Genomic DNA, 20633 nt, shown 5'->3' on the forward strand with positions numbered 1-20633 from the left:
AATAGCCTGCGAGGTGGTTAGGGGCTTTTAAGGAACCTAGCACGTAATATTTCACAGAGTTTCTTTTACATGACGTTTTAGCGAGCTGTTGTCAGTGCCTTTTAAGCTATCACGTTAAACAACTAGATTTCTAGAAAATAAGCTACGTCGTAGTACCAACATGTTCTCAAACCACTGAACACTCAACTGTGATTTGTCTTAAACGGTTTTATTTATTCAGAAATTGAAACGTATTTATAATAATCAACTCACTTATGATGATATTCCTTATTTATTCTATTTATTGCCTAATAAAATTAGAGTTTGCATAAAAATTGTGGTGACTTTTCTTCTTCCTTAAGACATAACACGAATACTTTTAAAATACTTTGAATATGGCTGGCCTGTAAAGGTGTACCATAGTAACACTCAGCACTGGCGTCGTATTTTAAACTCCTCTTTCCCGCTACTTACTTACCTCAGGCGTGTTTCTCGTGGCTTTTCTCTCAGGCTGAGCACTCAGAGCAACCCGCGGCTCTGCCCTCGCCCGAGCGGTGGCTCTGGCCGTGTCCCACGCTGCCTCCGCTGCCCCTCATCGCCGGCCCTTTGCTCTTCAGCTCTCTTCCCCTCGCTTGGTTTCTCTAAGCTCTGCCCCCCCCCATCTCTTTGGGGACCCCCCGAGCATCCCCCTTCGAGGCCAAGGGGCTGGTGGGACCCCCTGCTCTGTCCGAGGGACAGCTGCCATCCCCACCCTCTCCCCGATTCCCCAGGCGTCGGCGTTACCTCCGCACCACACCAGCCCTTAACGCGTCATCTTAGAAAAATGATGATGTAACCTTATAAACGTTATAATCTTGTAAACATTACGGTCTTGTAAGCGTGACAATCTCGTAAACTCCCACCGCTTGAAGCAGAGCGGTGGGTCCCTCCTCCCGCAGACCAACCGCACCGTAGGCCACGTTGTAAGGCAACAGCAGCCTCACGCTGCGGCGCCGTGATGCAACTATAATGTTTTAATTCCTTCTGCCTACAAGAACCGAGCAAAGCCAAACGGAAGACCACAGAAACAGAATATACTTTTTTTTTTAAAAAAAAAAAAAAAGCTTCCTTATTTTGATTTATAGACCCTGAAGGTTGAAGACGTTATCGTCTCTTTTGATCCTGTGCTGCGCTATCCGGTTACCCTCATTAGCACAAATAAGCATCTTATTTCCAGCTTAGATTTACTGATTTCTGCTTCTGATCAGAGGGTCCTATTAGAACTTTGGGTTTTAACGAGTATCTTAAAGATCCCCCTGATGGCAATTCCTCCTCACTTGTCCCACAGAGAAGAGCCAGGGGCGGCTCTGCCTGGGGATGGATGGAAAGTCCCACGGGAGCCTTCCTGCCTCCCACAGCTTTTTTTCCCCCCTTAAAAGCCCCATCGGCAGAAGAGCCCACGAGGTCCCGGGCACCAACACAGCCCTTTTCCTCGGCCACCCCCTGGGACACACGTAGCAGAGGAGCAATGAGGGCTGGAAAGATGACCCACGACATACCGCAACTTTGCAACATTCCATCCAATAGCTAAAATTAAAAAAAAAAAAAATAAATAAAATCAAATCAAAAATCATACGTAAATAGTGTAAATGTTTCCTTTTTAATCCTTATTTTTTAAAAGTATGCTTTTTCTTTCATAAACATACGCAGAGGAAGACGATCAAAAGAATCACGCATCTTTAGAAACAGGACAATCTCCTGTATCGCGTCGCCGGTCTCTTCCGCAAAGAACATTATTTCCAAATCTTTTCCAATTCTGTAGTACGTGCATTGCCGACAGAGTGACCGAGATTTTTGGCTTCTCCCATTTTCATTTAAGCACCTAATTCTATTCAAGTTAAAATTAATCAAGTAAAAAAAAAAAAAAAGTACAAAAAAATTTACAATACAAAAAAAATTTACACAACATAAAAAAATATCTCATAAAAATTGAGACAGACTATACAGAAAAGAGCAAAGAAGAAATTCCCAGGGAAAATTCAAAGCTGCCTGGAGTTAATAGTGGTGCTCCCGTGAAACCAGTCTTCGGGTTTTTAGAAAACAGAGGCACAGCTTAACAATGTACACAAGTGTACACAAATATATACAGTAATTATGCATATTTACAGTGATTATGCAAAGGAATTTATCTGCAAGTTTAGGATTATTCCTCCCTGATCTTGGGCGCCCGTGAGAAATACAACGTACCTCATGATTTTGGCAGTTCCATTTTTTTTTTTTTTTTTTTTTTCTTTAAGGGGATGAAAGTTTCCGCAGAACTTTTCTCCCTTTCTTTCCCTGATGTAAATAAAAACGTTTCCGGATAACAATCCTATACCTGAACAAGGTAAACTGGTTTCTTCCAGTGTTGCTGTCTTTTAGGACCGGCTCAGAGGAGACAAAGCCGGGTGGCGGCGGTGGGTTTCTCCGGCCGTTGAAGCCCACCCAGCGCTCCCGGCCGCGACGCCGGCATCCAGCGCGGGAGGAATCGCTCCCGAAAGCCTTACGTGTGCTTACCGCCGCCTCAAATTTCATCCACGTTTCTTGTGGAAGATGCTGCCGAAACAGTCCGCTGAAGGGTGATGCCTCTCATCTGCCTTCCCCAACCCCAGCGAGATCCCGGGGAAGCGGCCGGAGATGCTCCGCTCCCACCGCGCTCCTTCTGGCCGCGGCTTCACCAGCTCAGCACCGCCCTGAGAAACCTGAGGAAAGGAACGGGCACGAACACACGCACGTTATCTGATGTCTACAAGTTACCGCAATATTCAAATTTAAGGATAAATGTATTAAAAACCTATCACACAGCACGTGGCTATGGCACAGACAGGTCTGCGAGGGTGGGGTGAGCGTGGGAGCGCGAGCAGCCACGTTTAGGGAGAATTAAGAAAGAACAGAGTTTTGCCTGTTTCAGAAAAAAAAAAAAATATATATATATATATATATTTTTAGTTTTTGAGAAAGGTTCCCCTTGGCTGGCTGAGTTCTCAGCCCACCGAACAGCTTTGGTTCGCACAAGGTGAACCGAACATAAGGCGCCCCCCAGAAATCAGTGGGAGCGCCCATGGGCTGTAAGGAAATACATACACATGCGGGTCCGCGGGACCGAACCGCTAAGTCATCCGTCAGGGGAAGCTGTTAATTACCCGTTCCTAAAATACATAAGAGTAAAGACCCAAACATCTCTTCTTTGGACTCCCTGAGAGAACCAAGAATTGGTTTGGGTACATAGCGCTGACTGGTTTGGCCGCGGCAGCCAGGCGGCGCACCCAGCACTCCACACGGTCAGCGCAACAAAAAAAAAAAATAAAATCATTCATTTTATACCAGTTTCCGAAAGGAAGTATGAAAATGCCACAAGAAAGAAAGTCATTATTAATATCAGAATGGAGACAATTTTGACCTAGGCAGTAAAACATGTAGTCGGTATATGGTAAACTCCGACGCGAATTCTTAAAATACATCTGAAACACACTGAGGAGATTAAATAAATCCGGAGGGAAGGCGCTACCTTGTAGGGCTTGCAGGATCTCGTAGGGCGCTTTTTCGTGGAGACTTCTGTACAAAGCCTCTGCAGTGCCGTTGCTTTGTTCTCTGTCCCTCCACTTGCTTAACACCAGAAATTTTTGCATATTAACTTCATCTTCCGTCGCCTGGATCTGCTCAATGTCTTTCATTTCCATCTGAAGACACTCAATGGCAATTTCTCTCCACTGCCTCCCAAACAACTTCGCGACCACCATCAGCTGTTGGTCAGTTAAGGTTTTTGCTTCGATTCCATCTGAAAAGACACGGAACAAAAAAATCTGACTGAACGTTGCTCTTGTCATTAAACCGGTAACTAAATGCCGCTGCGAGTTCTGTGCGTGGCCGGGGACATACGATGAAGGCGATCTTATCATTCAGATTACCCAGCGAGGGCAGAGCCAAGCGCTGGAGAAGAGCACCTGAAGGACTAGGAAGCCTGGCTCGTGAAGAAGACTACACCTGATTACACGCTGGCTGCTGCAAAGGGTGGGCTCTTCCCCATTTCTAAGCAGTTACTCACCCAGCAGAACCTCCCGTGGTACATTAGGGCGACCAAACACCCAGAGACTTTGAGGCGTGCAACGCTAAGGCCACACGAAGCACTCGTTAGGTCCCCGCAAGTTCAGACGTCTGCCGTTCCCGAAACCTACAGCTGCTCCACAAAGGTGACCTTTGATTTTTCCTTTAATTACAACGGCTCCGAAGCCTCAGCCCGTGCTCTTACGCAGACTGAGCCGCTTTCCTTCCCCATCACCAATTACACACAGAACTGAGGTTTTGAGGGATGGAAGCTCTCCCTCTGGTGGCTACGTGGTTACTTTTGCTGATTTTTATTTTTTTTTTTTCCCCCCTCTCATTATTTATTGAACTGCAATTATTTCTTCTGTATTTTTTCCAAGGAACTATTAGTAAACGAGTCGTGTCTGGGTTGGAGCTCCCAGACACCAAGCACTTCTGACCATCAGGATATCACATGTCAACAATAAAAGGGAACTGATTTATTTTTTTTTTTAATCAGAAAAACTCAGCCTGTTACGGCTCAGGAGATACCCGAAATGCAAAATCTGGGACATGTAGCGGAAAATTCTTTCAAAAACAGCCACTATTGCCCAGTCTTAGAAGACAATACCGTTTTGGCTGACCCTTACAAATCAAATTTCCTCACTGCTTCTCCCCATTTATTTACCAAATGAACGAAAATGGACCAAAACATACAAACGTAGGTAACAAATCCTGTATCTACAAAAGCAGCGCTTTCCCCTCTTATATCCCCTCCCATGGTCTTTAAGAAAGTTCAAATCACGGGATAAAAACAAAAAAAAAACAAAAACAAAAAAACACAACCAAACAAACAAACCCAAACCTGTTATTTTAAACGACACGGAAACGCTCTACCTGTAGTGTTGCCGGTCTTTTGCTTTTTGCTGCAGAGCTCGTCTTCTTCCGAAATGCTGAGGGCTGGTTTCCGTTTTTTGACGCCTAAGAAGCAAGGGAGAGGTGATGGGACTTCTGGCACATGGCTTGAGCTACCACAGCCCGCGAGGTACACAGACAACAACCGGTCCCCGACCTCGCTTCACGTCGACTTACCGGCCGCGCTTCTTTTCTGCTCGTTTTTGTTCTGATCGTAATGTATCCAGTCACCTGGCAAAGGGTTTTTCAGAGGAAACAAGAGGTGAGGTCGGAATTGCCATTGCTACGCCCTACATCCCACGATTCGCGGGCGCAAAACCAAGCTGCTGGGTGGATTCCGGCCGCCGAGCTAAGCTTTTATCCCATGAGATGATTTTCCCCCTTTTATCCAACATGCCGCAGCACGCCGTCTATAATATGCAATAAAGATTGCATATTATTCCCAGTAAGAAAAAACTAAAGCGGCGCATCCTCCCGCACAGCCGGTTACTGCAACATCCCCTACGCGACAGCCCCTGGAGCTCTTCGCTTCGCTTCCAGCTCCAAACCTCGCCATTTTCACAGCAGGAATTTCAGTGTATCGAAGGGTTGAATTATACCCCAACTCCTGCAGCTTTTCAGCCCAAAACAAACTAGTGGTGGGGGAAGCAAAGACTCACTCTCGCGTAGTTTCGCTTTCCATACGGTCGCATCGGACTCCAGCTCAACCAAAGACAAGGTGAAGTCGTCGGGTTTCTCCAAATAGACTTCAATGTAACTTTTTAGTTTCAAGAGAGATCCATCAACAAATTCAATTTCCTGTACAACGTAAAAACGTTAAAAATAAATATTTACCCAAAACGTAAACTATAAGAAGAGGTATTTGGCTGTTGGCGCAAATCTGAGCCCAACTCCAGTCTCCCCAGAGCTTTGCCGCTGACTTTAGCGTCAGGATTTCATCCCAAAATTTTCAGGCTCTAAGAGGCAATGGCAACTGAAGGTGAAAAATGCCCTTAATTCTAGTGCAGGAAAAGCCATTTTGTACCACGTTTCTCATGAAGCTGCAACGCACAAAACGAGGGTGGTGTACAGGACTTACCTCTGGAGTTATTTCAGCTTCTGGCTCACAAACCAATCTATACCTCTTGCCTTTCTGTAGTAATTTTTGGCATACAGGGGGCTTGTCAATTTTAATGAATTTCTTATTGGAATGTTTTACGGCTCTTGTGATATCCTAAAATGTAAAAACACGACTTAAAGGTTACTCGCTTCAGTAAAGGAATTAACATTTAGGACCTGTGCTAACGGGGCTCCTTGGGCTTTTCTGCGTCCCCACCTCTATGAAATGGCCGTGACCTGTTCCCCAGGGCAAACTTCACAGAAAGCTGGGCACTAAACACCATCCTCAAAATAGCTCAAATAAACTTCTTCCGCTGTTGTGCTGCGTGGGTGACATTAGATAGGAGAGGTCTGACCTGGCCAGGCTGGAGAGTTGGGCGGAGAGGAACCTTATGAAGTTCAACAGGGGCAAGTGTAGGGTACTGCACCTGGGGAGGAATAACCCCCTCCACCGGTACAGGTTGGGGCTGACCTGCTGGAGAGCAGCTCTGCAGGGAGGGACCTGGGAGTCCTGGGGGACAACAGGATGCCCACGAGCCAGCAATGTGCCCTGGTGGCCAAGAAGGCCAATGGCATCCTGGGAGGCATCAAGAAGAGTGTGGCCAGCAGGTCGAGGGAGGTCATCCTCCCCCTCTGCTCTGCCCTGGGGAGGCCACATCTGGAGCACTGTGTCCAGTTCGGGGCTCCCCGGGTCAAGAAGGACAGGGAACTGCTGGAGAGGGTCCAGCAAAGGGCTACGGAGGTGATGAGGGGACTGGAGCATCTCTCTGATGAGGAAAGGCTGAGGGACTTGGGGCTTTTTTGGTCTGGAGAAGACAAGACTGAGGGGGGATCTTATCAATGCTTATCACTCCTTCAAGGGCGGGTGCCGGGGGGATGGGAACAGTCTCTGTTCAGTGGTGCCCAGTGACAGGACAAGAGGGAATGGGCACAAACTTGACCATGGGAAGTTCCATCTCAACCCGAGGAGGGACTTCTCTCCTGTGGGGGCGGCAGAGCACTGGCACAGCTGCCCAGAGAGGGGGGGAGTCTCCCCCTCTGGAGCCATTCCAAACCCGCCTGGAGGTGTCCTGTACCACTGCTGGAGGTGCCCCTGCTCTGGCGGGGGGTGGCACTGGGGGAGCTCCAGAGGGCCCTTCCAACCCCCTCCGGTCTGGGATTCTGTCTGCAACCTGAATAAAAGGAAGGTTATTTCTCGCAGTCCTCTCCTAGTGTTCGCCTACGTATTGTAGCGGGGAACGGGTGAGAAGACAAGAAGCCCTTTCAGGTATAAATCCTGGGTTCCATGGATTTTGGTGGCAAACAGGTTTCTGACGTAGTTTTTTTCTCCAGCAGCTTGTGAGCGAGCACGCGGGCCGCTATAGCTGCTTAAGTATCATATCCTAACTTGGCAGACCTTTTCCGTATGGAACTCTCATTACATATACATATATATATTACTACTGCATGCAAACACTGGGGCGAGAGAAGAGCATCTCTTCACCGCACCCCATCCTCCACGCAGCAATCCCACAACCAGCCCTGCCGGTGTTGACACGCCGCGCCACCCTGCACCCCCGGCGCGAGCCATACCTTTATAAAGGAGTCGTTGTTTGTAGCCACGTAGACCCGAAAGGACAAGGAGGGATGCTGGTCGACGACTTTGTAGAGGATGACGGCGCCGTGGTACTGCACGGGCTCCTGGCTCTGGATGAGGGGTCCCACCGGTGACAGGGAGCTCACCAGCCACTTCACGTGCGAGGTCGAGTAGTCGGCGGAGGGCTCGATGGCCGCGCCGTTGCCTTTGATGTGCAAAACCTTGAAGGCCACGCCAGCGCCATGATCTGCGGGGGACACGGAGCCGTCTCAGCGCTTCCCGCGCCCGGGGAGGCGGCAACCTCCCGCGCCCGCCGGGCCGGTGGCCCCCACTCACCGCCCAGGCAGAGGGAGTGGGGAAACTGGATGGAGGCGAGAGCGCGGGCCGAGTCGCAGCGCACGTCGAAGAGGGGGCCGCCCACGATCCACGGCTTCTCCACGAGGTTGGCGTATTTGCTCCAGGATAAGAGGGAATACGTGATTTTGACGGCCTCCGTGACCTCGAAAATCAAGCCCGTGAGGCTGCACTGGTAAGTCCCCTCTGCGTCCAGCTGCACCCTGCCGTGGGCAAGAGTGACCTGGTTAGTTTAGTTTCCCCCGCCTAGTAAACACCATAAAAATGTGGTTTGCAAAGGATAACAGAGAAACTCCCTTCCCATGAAGCGCAGAGCATTTTATCTGAATAACACAGAAGCCACAATTTTTTTCTCTCCAGTCTTTATGTTTAAACCGTCGCCGGAGTGTTAAAAACTGGCCGGGAGGGCCCAGCCGGTGCATGCAAAATTGCTGTAACGACCGTTTTGCATAAGGTTTCCTGCAAACGAAGCAGCTGCTTTCACACGAAGGGCTCAGCCCCGGTACCCATCGACGTCGGGGCCAACACCGTACGCCGACAGCACCGACATCGCACAGTCACGACAACTTCCAAGGCAGAGAGAGGGAGCCCAAGGCCGGCGTCCAACGAAAAATGCAAGGTCAGTGCCAATGGGGGGGAGGAGCGTTCCTGCCAAGCAGGGCAAGACCCCTCGTGTGCGTCCAGACTCCAAAAGCACGGCAAAACGAGCCTGATGTTAATTACTGCAGCGAGACGAGGCAGGCAGGAAGCCGTCCTAAGAGCTTTCTTGGACCGGGATCTAGAGGCAGCATGGGAAGCTGCTCCAAATTGTTTATTTTTAAGGATTTGGGGGCATCCGTTACAACTCCAAATGTATTTGTGCAGCAAATTAGTCTTTTTCCCACTTAAATCGAACGGAGAAGTAACTTGATGAGAACAATATAAATGTATACCCGTTATATTAAATAAAACATACACATGTTGTCCTCCAGAAAGTCTCCTGGGGGTCACTTGCTCCTTCTGGTTCTATACAGATAAAAGAAAATTACGTATTTAAAAAGGCGACGAGAGCGCAGAATTACAATTTGCATGATGACCTCATGCGAAATATGCGGGTTTGGGGTCTTTTATACAAACGTACGTTTTCATTTCTGCAATGCTCGCAGAGGGGCAGACAGTTCGCTCCTAGTGAGAACACGGGGAGATCAGCTCGTTAAAAGCGAAGTAATTAAATGCTCGGAAAAAAAAAAAAATAACAAATAAACAAAAAACAGCCCTCAAGAGATCTGTTCCTACCTGATTCATTGCAGTGCGGTGGCAATTCCTTCTCCTCCTGTTCTTCATCTACAAAAAAGAAGTTTGCAGCAAATACCTCAGCCTCCAGCGGGTTTCTGCTCCCGTATTCCGCAAGGACAACCCACTCGCTTAATTTGCTTACGTTAAAAAACACCTAAGGAGAATGCCGCTAAGACTAAGTCCTTGCACGCGCACTTGCACGCCCGCGCGGGCAGGCTTTGCCCGGCGTGGGGGTGAAGCTGAACGTCAGGATGCCACATCTGTCCGATCTCATAACTTGCCCAAACTACTGGAAATTTGCACAGGTGTTAGGAAAAAAAAAAAAAAAAACAAAAACCAAAGATTCATCCCCCGGGATGTGTTTTCTCGTGCCCAGTACAAAGTTCGCCCACCCGGCGCGGAAGCTGGCAACGGCGCTTCCCAGCGAGCAGGTCACCGCGCTAAAGTGGCGTATTTGTCCCGAAAATGATTTAAAAGTGCCTGAATCCTCCTTAGCCAACTGAAAGCAAGCAAGAGCTGATGCACGGGGCAAAAGCTTTTAGCCCGAGGGGCGGATTTCGCAGAAGCCGCGCGGCAGAGCTGTTGTGACAAGGCGCGAGGAGGGGCTGGCGGCCGGCGCGCGGGGACACGGGGCGCTGCGCCGCTGGTTCCCGCTCCCCGTCCGTCCCGAAGTCACCCTGGGACATCAACACCCTCCCCTGGGCAGGCAGATGCGGGAACGGGCAGAAAAAACGTATGGCTGCAGCGAACGGCCTGGAAAACGTCAAGCAAACCCCCGCCAGCGCGTTGGCTCCCTGCCCGCAGTGATGCTATTTCGGTCCCGGGGCAGCTGCGGTGACCCGGGGCCACCGTCGGCTCCGAGCGGCATCTCCCTGCGCCGGGGCTCCGTTTGCAAACGGGAGCACGGTGCACGCACCCCCCTTTCCCCGGGTGTGCTCTCTAGCGAGGGGTTTAACCCAAAAGCACGGAGGTGACGGCCGGGCCGGCACTACATCACCCGCCGGCCACCGCCCGTCGCTGCCCCGGTGCATCGCCCCTCTGCGCCGGCTCCCTCGTGCCTCGCCAGGCGGACATAGGGAGCAAAATCAAAGCGCACTCACCCGACCTTCTTCCATCCGACTCCTCCGCATCTGACGAGAAAAAGCTTTGTAATTATTTAACTAGCGACTATCATGCATGAAACCAGAATAAACTGCTGGCGGTGTAAGCCGTGGAAGCGCAAACCCGCAGGCTTTTCATCAACAGCAAACCCTTCCTCCAATTCTTTTCCTGTCCATCCTGTTTTGCCACTTTTGCTGCCAACTTTTAAGCAGATTTATAGCCTCTCGGTGTTTGGACAACTACTGTGGCGTAAAAACATCTGCATGTATTGTGTCTACGAGGCTAAAGCGACGTTAGCTGCTGCTCCTCCTCTGTTATTGCTCCGCTCAAAACTGAGCGGGTAGGAAATCGTGCGCCCCGAAAAACCAGCGTTCTGCTTTTCAGCGTGCAATCACTGAATTATCACCCTTATACAATAACCCTGAGACTATCCCCATGGAAAGCAGATGGTTGAAACCGAACGTACATTTTCCAAAGGGAGAAAATAAGCGATGCTCACCTGACTCCTCTTCCGAGCTACTGCCGGAGCTGTTTTCGGAACCGTCCTCCTCTTAACAAAATGACACCCCGTTAGTCACAGGCAGAATGAAATAAAGCAACGCCACAGGTAAGTAAAAGGATACAACTAGAAGTTTAAATGCATCAGGTTGGTCGGTAAGTTAGATAAGGTAACCGAGTAGAAAAAATACTGAGGCAGAGCGGAGCATCAGAGCATCAAATCCCAGCGTCAGGGGAGACCTAGGGGTCACCCAGGCCCTTCTGAGGGGCACCTGTGGTGTTCAAGATGCTCAGTTTTAATGTTCCATACGACCTGGGGCTATTTTGGAGCTTCGCCCTCGGCACATCCCAGTTCACCCAGTTAAATTATGCTTTTCCGTGACACGCACGTGAGGTGGGAGCAGCATCGGTGGGAGCCGGTGCGTCCCACCAGTAACGTGACTCGTGGGGATGTGCCAAACACGGGTTTAATAAATTATTCTGTCAAATGTGAATTGAAGAGAAACCAGTATTGCAAAGCAAGCGACTTGAGGAGTTGCAGCAGTGTTTACTCCGTGGTTTTATCACGGTGCGGGGAAAGGGGGGGTGCAAGGCTGGCCACGCCACCCCACGTGCAGGGAAAGCCATCAGCCACGGGTGTGCTCACCCACTGGGTGCTCCTCGGCCGAGCCCTCTCCCTCCGCACCGCCGGCCGCCACCTCTGCAAGAGAAAAGCAGGCGGGGGATATAAGCTTGGAAAAAATTGAACTCTTCTCTTGGCCTTCTTGGACTATGCAGGTCAGAGAAAGGGAACGAATAGCAAAGGAAGAAGAATTTTAAAAAGCGGTATAAAAAAAAATATCAAAGCTCTTATCCATCAAACATTACACCGCGTTTTTTAAAGCCAGCCGCTACCAAATTGACACTTCCATTCCAGAGGATGGGCATTTCTCATAACAAACCCATTTGGCGTGCCGCATTTCCCAAAACTACCGTACCTTTTTCATCTGAAGAGAGGGACTCGGCTCCGCTGGAAGACAAAACAGGAAACACATGAGCAGATCCGTCAGACCTTTGCCGCGCTTCCACGCGAGCGGGCGTTTACCCGCCTCCCTGCCCGCTGGCATCGCTCCCTGCCTTTGGCCAGGCCACCGGAGGCTATAAGGTTACTTAGGATGGGAGGCTGGTGATTAAAAATTCATTTTCTCTAACGTCACCCGTGGCCCTTGCCCTTGCCATGGCGGGGACGCCCGGCTCTGCTGCGCAGGTGTCCCACCGGCACAAGCGCTCAGCCCCGACCCCGTTCGCCAAGCGCCCGGCGCCATCGGTTTTGGTAGCAATCCACCCCATCTTCTTCAACGAGGCATGAGGCTCAGACAAATGCAGTGGCAGATGACTCCAGCAGACCCCATCGCCCATCTGTGGCAAATCCAGACCAACCTTCAGCCTCCATTTGCTCTTGAAACGAGGAAATGTGCTGGCTTTATCATTTAGGGATAAAGATCGGGTCTGGAAAACTTTCTGTGGAGCTCCACAACGTCCTCCCTGCAGCCCCACTAAATAACCACCATAAAAGCTGCTGCCGTGGAAGGGAATTTGCCCTGGACGCCGTTACCATAAACCAGCAGGTGACACCCAGCTCCCCTTCGCTTCGGTGGCACGAGCTCCGTCCTGCCAGTAGCAGCCCTATGCCATGCAGGAAGCGAAAGATCAAATATTCCCTCACTCTTTGGAGGCAGGTGGGGGATTTCGGTGCCACCCCGGCGATGCCAAGGGATGCTGGAGACGGTGAAGCCAAGCGGCAGCAGTTGTTCTTCGGCAGCTCAGCTCAGGAGGCCGATTTTGACCTTCCCGGGCTGCCACTGTGCATCCACAGCCTGTCCGCTCCAGGTCCCAGCTCCCCGGGCGCACCCGGCAGAGATGGGGTACCACCGGGGTGAGTGGGCATCACCGCGGGGGTCAGAGCCTCAGCCGCTGCCGCGCTGGGGTGGCTCAAACCCAAAATTAAAAAAATCAAAAATAAATGGGTGGTAACGGCAGAGGCAGGAAAATAACACCCACACACCCCCCCAACGTATGGCTGAGGCACTAGGCGAAGCGACGCAAGCGAGGGGGGGGGGGCCCAGGCGAAGCACGGCGAAGCGGGGATGCTCCCACGCAGCCTGGAGCTATAAGAGTTTATCTGCCAAGGGCAAGGAAAAACGCCGCCGCGGCCAGTTAAGACGCGCGGGAGAAAACGGGCGAGGGTTTCAGCGCAGGGGCGACTGGGGAATTGCACAACGGGGTTTGTGCTTCCAAACTGTAGCTGACAAATAAATAAATAACGATGCAGTATCAGCAAGATTTGGCCGCAGCCGGGATCTACCCCGGAGACGGCCCCGAGCCAAGCGCTGTTTGTGCAACCCTTCCACCAAGCGCTGGCGCCTTCGCTCAGGTTTGCCTGCAGCAGGCTCCCACCCTCACAGCTGCATTTCCCCCCTCCCTGAGTTAAAAAAAAAAAAAAAAAACCCAAAAAAAAAAAAACCCAACCGCTCTCCGGAGGAGAGAAGCAGGGGAAAAAAAAAAAAAACAAAACAAAACCAACGCCAGCCCTATTCACATAAGAAATTATTGCCTATAATTAATTACAGGAGGGAGAAAAAGCATGGCCAGCTTCACCCCCTGCCCTGCGAGAGCTGCACGGTGAGGATGGTGCCTCCCAGTGGGTGGGTGTACCCCCCCCCCACCCCCCCCCGAAGCAAAACCAAAGCAGGAGGACAACAGCTTCGAGGGAGAAAAGATAACCCGGTTGCTTTCTCAGCTGAAGGCTAATTGGGGCGATCCCCGGGCTGCAGCCGGGGGGAGCGGGGCCGGGCCGGGGGGGGGGCGGGGAGCGGTTCGGACCGATGCCGGGGAAGGGGGGGGAGACGGGGGGGGACAGGCGGAGCGGGGGCCCGGGGCGGAGCGGAGCCGGTGGAGCGGGAACGGCGCTGGCTCGCCCAGCGCTTTTGTTTGCCGGAGGAGAAGATGCCGAGCGGGGCCGGAGGGGGGGGGGGGAGGGCGGCTGCACGAAAGGGGTCGTGGGGGGGGGGCCGATGGGGGGCGGGGGATGCTCGGGGAGGTGCCGCTGCAGGTGCAAGGCCGGACCCTGCGCCCCAAAAACCGCTGTGGCTTTTTTTCTTTCCTTTTTTTGGGGGGGAAGGCAGGACCCTTTATGCTCTGCACCTTCGCTGGGGTCCAGCAAGGTGGGGGAGGTGATGGGGGGACGGGAGGCGATGGGGAGGCCCCCCCGCCTTCCTTCCCCTCCGAAGGAAGGGGAGCGTGATGCTGGGAGGGGGTGGAAGGGGAGCTGGGGGATGGAGGGGGCGGGAGGATGCTGGGGGATGCAGATGGTGCGGGGGAGGGGTGGGGATGGCGCTGGAGGGATGCTGGGGAGGATGCTGGGGGGGGGGGATCGGGAGGGTCTGGGGGGGGCAGGGGGCCATTGGGAGGGGCTGGGGGTGCAAAGGGAGGATGCGGGGAGGGAGAAGGGAAGTTGGCGGGGGGCGGCCGGGGGATGCCGGGCAGGCCCGGGGGGTCCCGGGGACGCTGAGGAGGGCGCTGGGAGCCGGGGCGGGGCGGCGCCCGGCGAGGGGGGGGGGGAACAGCCCGTATCCCGCACCCCCGGTGTGTGTCCCCCCCTCCGTTCCCGCTCACCTGTCGGGCTCCTGCCCGCGGCGGGACATCGCGGCGGGAGGCGGGAGGCGGGAGCGGCGCGGCGGGGCCCGGCGGGGAAGCACCGCCTCCCCCGGGCGGTGGGAAGGGGCGGGGCCGGCCTCGGCCACGCCCACGCCCCGCGGCCACGCCCCTGCTCTGTATGTGTACTAGCTACACCAGTATACGCGTGTACTAGATATATGCTGTATAGATCCATACCTATATATGCACGTATAAGTATATCACACTGACACACACGCGCTCTCTCAGCATAGATACAGATATACGTGGTGTGCCTGCAGAGAGATATATACACTATTCATATACTGGACATATTAGGTATTACATAATAAAATAGAATAGAATCTTAGAATGGTTTGAGTTGGAAGGGACCTTAAAGTCCATCTGTTTCCCACCCCCTGCCCTGGGCAGGGACACCTCCCCCCAGCCCAGGTTGCTCCCAGCCCCGTCCAACCCGGCCTTGAACACCTCCAGGGATGGGGCAGCCACAGCTTCTCCGGGCAACCTGCGCCAGGGGCTCACCGCCCGCACAAGAGAGAATTTCTTCCCAATATCTACTCTAAATCTCCCCTCTTTCAGTGTCAAACCGTTCCCCCTGGTCCTATGGCTCCAATCCCTGATCCAGAGTCCCTCCCCAGCTCTCCTGGAGCCCCTTTAGGCACTGGAAGGGGCTCGGAGGTCTCCCCGGAGCCTTCTCTTCCCCAGGCTGACCCCCCCCACCTCTCCCAGCCTGTCCTCCCAGCAGAGGGGCTCCAGCCCTCCCAGCATCTCCGGGGCCTCCTCTGGCCCCGCTCCAACAGCTCCGGGTCCTTCTGCTGTGGGGACCCCCCGAGCCGGAGGCAGCACTGCGGGGGGGTCTCCCCAGAGCAGAGTGCAGCAGAGGGGCACAATCCCCCCCTCGAGGCGGTTACCTCACCTCCGCACGCTCGCAGTGTCTGGACACCCCAAGCTGCCCACCCGGGCACGAGAGCTGCCGGCTCACACACCGGAGGCAGCAGGGATGGTGTCCACGCTGCCGGGGGACAGCAAGTTGCGCTCACGGGCACACAGGCTGGTACCACCGCCGGTTTCCCAGCTGGTGCCATATGGGGACCCAGACGCCGAACACAGGGCAGGAAGGCACTGCCTGTGTCGCTCCTGTTTCCCCTTTGCTAACCCTGTGGGCATCAACCACTTTCCTCTGCCGGAGAGAAACTCCACGGGCAGCTCCACACGCTGCCGGTGAGTTCGGGAAGGGAAAATGCCAGCTGCCGCCCTCGCAGCTGGCATGTCAGGATCTGCCTCTGGATGCTGGCAGAGCTGCTTGTTAAAAAAAAAAATACAAAAATTAAAAAAAAAAAAATACCAGCCCAAACCTGCAGCAGCACATAAGTAATTTTTTAATTTTTTTTTTTTTTTTTTAAAAAAGAGAATATGAGCTTCTCCACCAGAAGCATTTTGGTAGTAAAGTGCTCCCGGAGCACCTACGGTGCCCCGAGCAGCGCAGCAGCCCCGGCAGAGACGGCAGCCCCTCTGCCCTGGCGGTGCCAGCGGCCGGCACTCACCTCCGCGGGGCAGCGAAACGTCCCCGTGAGAGCCTGCCCGACCCGGGCCAGGGCTGCGTGGGGATTTCCAGGCCTCCCAGCAGGCTGCGGACAACAAAACCCTCGCACCCCCTCCCTCCCCACCCTTGCCCCGCTGCCTGCCAGCCAAGCACAGCAGGCTGGAAACGTCCAAATTCATCTCGGTTTGTGCCGGGATGAACTAAGCCCTTTGGGAAGAGGGTTTTTCCGCCGTCTTCGCTTTAAAGCTGTTCCTCTTATGGTGAAAGCTCATCCCACCCCAGCCCAGATCTCAGCATCGCCCTCCTCCCCTCGCACCAACCCCAAAACGGCTCCCGGGGTACGGGGTCACCCTTTCTGCATCCGCCCGGGGCACACACCAGGAAAACCAGATAAGCTCTATAAACAAGCGTTAAGTATATAAGTAAACACAGTCTCAAAATGCCGTTCCAGGTGCCTTTGAAGTGCTCAGCTCCTGCGTCCTCCCGTGCTGGGTATGAACGCGCTGGATGTGGCACCGGGTGTCCCCCAGCGCTGCCCCTCTTCCCCCCGCATCCGGGCACAGCCCCCGGCTGCCGCCGCATCCCGCCAGCCCCGTGCTGCCAAATAACGCCAGAAAATCCCTATCCCCCGGAAAATATATGTGCGGAGCTCGCGGGAACAAGCTCTAAGTCTCAGGCCGCAGAGGGTGTTTCGTAAAACTGTGATTGACACCCGACCAAGTTAAAAAAAAGAATGGGAGACGCTGGAAAAAACGACCTAAAGGGTGATTTTAGGCAGAGATGAAAACGCCAACAAAGCCGCCGAAGGAAATCCCTTTGCAAGCGCCACCCTGCCGCCGCGCAAGTCCAGCCGGCAACAAACCAAAGGAGGTGGAAAAAGTTCGTGGAACGACGACAACGAGAGCCTGAAAGTGAAAATAAGTGCCCATAATAGGAGACAATGGAGAGTAAATAAGGAGAGAAGAAAAAAAAAAAAAAAAAAAGAAGAGAAATGAGAAACGGAAGCCGGCTCTGTGCCGCCGAGGGCTGGGGCTGGTGGGTTTTGTCTTTCCCGGCCCCGTGCCCTGACGGCCGCTCGGAGCTGGCTGAGGGTGGCTGTCCTGAGCCATTATTCTCCTGACTTTTTCCAGACATCCTCACACCGAGGTGAAGAAACATACTGATGCAATAAACGGCCTGATAACGATGCCAACACAAAGGATTCATAAATTATCCCGGGGGCAGGCCCAGCCCGGCACACATTGTTTGCAGAGTCGCACAGCAGCTGGGTCGCTTGGTCCAAAATACTCAAATTAAGCCTTTTCCTTCAAGGGCCTGATCCACCACTAGCACATACTGGTCCGGTTTTGCATCAGCAACCCTTTACCAGTTTAAACTGGAGCCGTGCAGGGGTGAAGCAAGGCTTGAATTCAGTTTCCTGAAGCATAAATTATCTTTCTTTCAAGGACGGGGACAGAACTGATAGCGATTTACCGGTAGTTTTAATGGCACTTGATAAGCTCGTCCTGCCGGCGGAAAGAGAAAGTCGAACTGTTAATTGCTCTCCGGGACGAGTTCTCGCGGGCGGCACCACGGGGTTTTCCTGCCTCTCCTCCCCGGGAGGAGACACGTGGGTTCCCCATGGCTGAGGTCTGCCGGGGGAAACGGCCCCGGGCGGCCGCCCAAACCTCCGCGGAGGCTTCAGGACGTGGAGTCTGAGACACCTTCAGATTTTTCCGGGGGTGCCAGGCGCTCAGCACCTAAAAATCAAGCTCTGCTTGAGCGATTCGGGTGAGGCACCGTGAACGCAACCACCCAAAAGCACCCAGAGCATTTTGACCCTCCTGCAACTCCCCCCCCCCCCCGGTTGCAGATACATTCCCCAATTCCCGGGTCTGCCCCAGCTGTCAGGCGGGGAATGACCGACACCGCTTCCGCGAGAAACTGCCCAATTCTGCGAATGGGGACAAATCACGCGATCACAGCACCTGCGCCAGCGGAGGGGGGACGGCACTCTGTCTGAGGAGTGAGACGAGGAGAAGAGCCGCCTCTTCTTTCTCCCTCTAACAGATTTGGCCAGGGTATTCAGAAGCAGGGTTTTCAGCACAGAAGGTGATAATAACACTTTATTATTATTATTATTATTATTATTATTATTATTATTATTATTATTATTATTATTATTATTATTATTATTACTATTGCTATTGCTATTGCTACTGTTACTGCTATTGCTATTATTACTATTGCTACTACTACTTAGAACAGTCTATGCATTTGCTTTTTGGGTGGTATTTGAGCAACAACTAACGCATTTCCCAAAATACTTCCAGAAAGCAAGAGAGAGACATAAAGAAAACTGGTGTCAATGCCCCTGAATAGTCCGCTTTCTGGTCCCAGTTACCTTTCTGCCGAAGCCAGCCATGCAAACACTAAGGCTGCAGGATTTTCAGTGCTCCCTGGGCTCATATTTTTTAAGAAAAGTTCACGAGCAGGGACCAGTTGCACTTGCTGGTTTCGATTGGCCCCGCGCCATCCCAGTACAACAGTGTGTGCGCGTGTGTTCGTGCCGTGTACGGGACCGTTAAAACGAATGCAAAGCGAGAGAATTTGCTTGAATGTATTCAAAGAACAGCTATTCACGTATTCACACAGGAATTTGTGAGAGTACCCTGTGCCAAACTCAAATGTGGGCTGGAATTGTGAGCTGAGGACAGTACGTTGCACTGTACAGCTAAATCCCCTTTGTCAGAAAATCGAGACTTTTTTCATTCAGATGACAAACGAGTCCATACTTCCCATGTGCTTAAGGGTGGAATTAGCCGCGTCCTGATTGCGGGGGCAGCACTGTGCTCAGTCTCCCAAAGCCTGGCGCTTTCCCTTATCCAGACCCGCACCTCGTGCCCCTGCTGAGCAGCTCTCCTTGGAAGCCCACCGCCAGCTCCGCCGGGGCGCAGGCCGGGGCGTCATTCATTAGTATGAAATCCGATTTTTTCCTCTCCGGCTCTTGCTCTGTCCTCGAGTTAAACAAGCTCTTCCTGCAGCTGCGGGGCCGCTACTTATTGATAGCAGCAGAACGAAGTCCTCCACACCAAAAGGAAGGGAGCAGTTCTAGTGCTGTAAGTTTCTAATTGCCGCGGCTTCATCCTGGGTACCATTGTATATCGCGGCAACACGTCTTGATTCAAGGTGAAACCATCCCCTAAATGTGTTCCTATAGCTGGCTGCTATTGCCTTGCCTTGCCTGACACCTACAGTCACCTTTCCATGGGTGACAGTGTCATGGGTTATTCGGCTCCAGCAGCGAGAGGCTGGTAGGGGGTGAGGAAGGGGAACGGAGCCCACCAAAGCCAGGGTCAGGCCCAGCAGTCCCAGGCGATGGCCAGGGCCCACCTTTGAAGAGATGCTGTGGTGTTGCCGTTCCCTGCAGCCCCAGTGGCCCGTGCCCCAAACAGGGTGCTGTGCCTGCACCCCTTGTGCCCCCCGTCCCGGGCCCATGGTAGAGAGTAAATAACATGAATGGTGCTGGCAGCATCCCCAGACTCTCACCCCCCAGACCCTCCCACCAGTGACCCTCCCACCAGTGACCCTCCCACCAACCTCTTCCCATCCCCGAAGCGGCTGGCCGGCCCCAGCATCTGCTGCAGAGGGACAGCGATGTGAGAAGCAGCACCCGCAATGGCGGAGATGTTGAAGGGGAGGAAGAGTGGCTGGAAAGCTGCCCAGTGGAGAAGGCCCTGGGGGTGTTGGTGGACGGCCGGCTGAACATGAGCCAGCAGTGTGCCCAGGTGGCCAAGAAGGCCAACAACACCCTGGCCTGTATCAGGAACAGTGTGGCCAGCAGGACTGGGGCAGTGACCATCCCCCTGTACTCGGCACTGGTGAGGCCCCACCTCAAGTGTTCTGTTTTGGGCCCCTCACGACAAGAAGGACATTGAGGCGCTGGAGCGTGTCCAGAGAAGGGCAACGTTGCTGGTGAGGGGTCTGGAGCACACGTCTGATGAGGAGCGGCTGAGGGACCTGGGGGGGTTCAGCTTGGAGAAGAGGAGGCTGAGGGGAGACCTTCTCGCTCTCTACAGCTCCCTGAAAGGAGGGGGTAGCGAGGGGGGGTTGGTCTCTGCTCCCCAGGGACAGGCGATGGGACAAGAGGAAACAGCCTCAAGTTGCACCAGGGGAGGTTTAGGATGGATATTAGGAAAAAATTCTTCACCGAAGGGGTTGTCAAGCATTGGCACAGGCTGCCCAGGGCAGTGGTGGAGTCGCCATCCCTGAAGGGATTTAAAAGACGTGTAGACGTGGTGCTGAGGGACGTGGTTTGGTGGTGGCCTTGGCAGTGCTGGGTCATCGGTTGAGCTTGATGATCTTGAAGGTCCCTTCCAACCTGGAGAATTCTATGATTCTAAGAGGAGGGGGTTACCTCCCTGCCTGGTCATTAGGGTAATAGGATTAATCAGCGGCAGCGCTTTGGGCTGGCGGGGAGCTGCTCTGAGATGGGTCCCCCCACCGGGCTGGGTACTCCCCCCAGGACTGGGTGCCCCCGGTCCCCACACGCCCCGTTCGCGGGGAGACTCGCATCCCTCCCCGGGCCCGCACCAGCAT

The 20633-nt window shown here is 53.3% G+C and overlaps 1 protein-coding gene across 1 annotated transcript; it reads right to left on the bottom strand.

The window, feature by feature from the left end:
* Positions 1–9040: 9040 nt before the first annotated feature.
* LOC309675001 (uncharacterized protein) lies at positions 9041–12166 on the bottom strand (the record flags this gene model as incomplete). The annotated part of the gene is made up of 7 exons (XM_082487202.1): positions 9041–9127; positions 9239–9286; positions 10339–10368; positions 10839–10889; positions 11484–11537; positions 11815–11846; positions 12034–12166. The coding sequence occupies 7 exons, from the start codon at positions 12164–12166 to the stop codon at positions 9041–9043; spliced, it is 435 nt and encodes a 144-aa protein (XP_082343328.1).
* Positions 12167–20633: the final 8467 nt, after the last annotated feature.

Source organism: Vanellus vanellus (genome assembly GCF_965231255.1).
Source record: "Vanellus vanellus genome assembly, chromosome: 8".
Lineage (NCBI taxonomy): Eukaryota > Metazoa > Chordata > Aves > Charadriiformes > Charadriidae > Vanellus > Vanellus vanellus.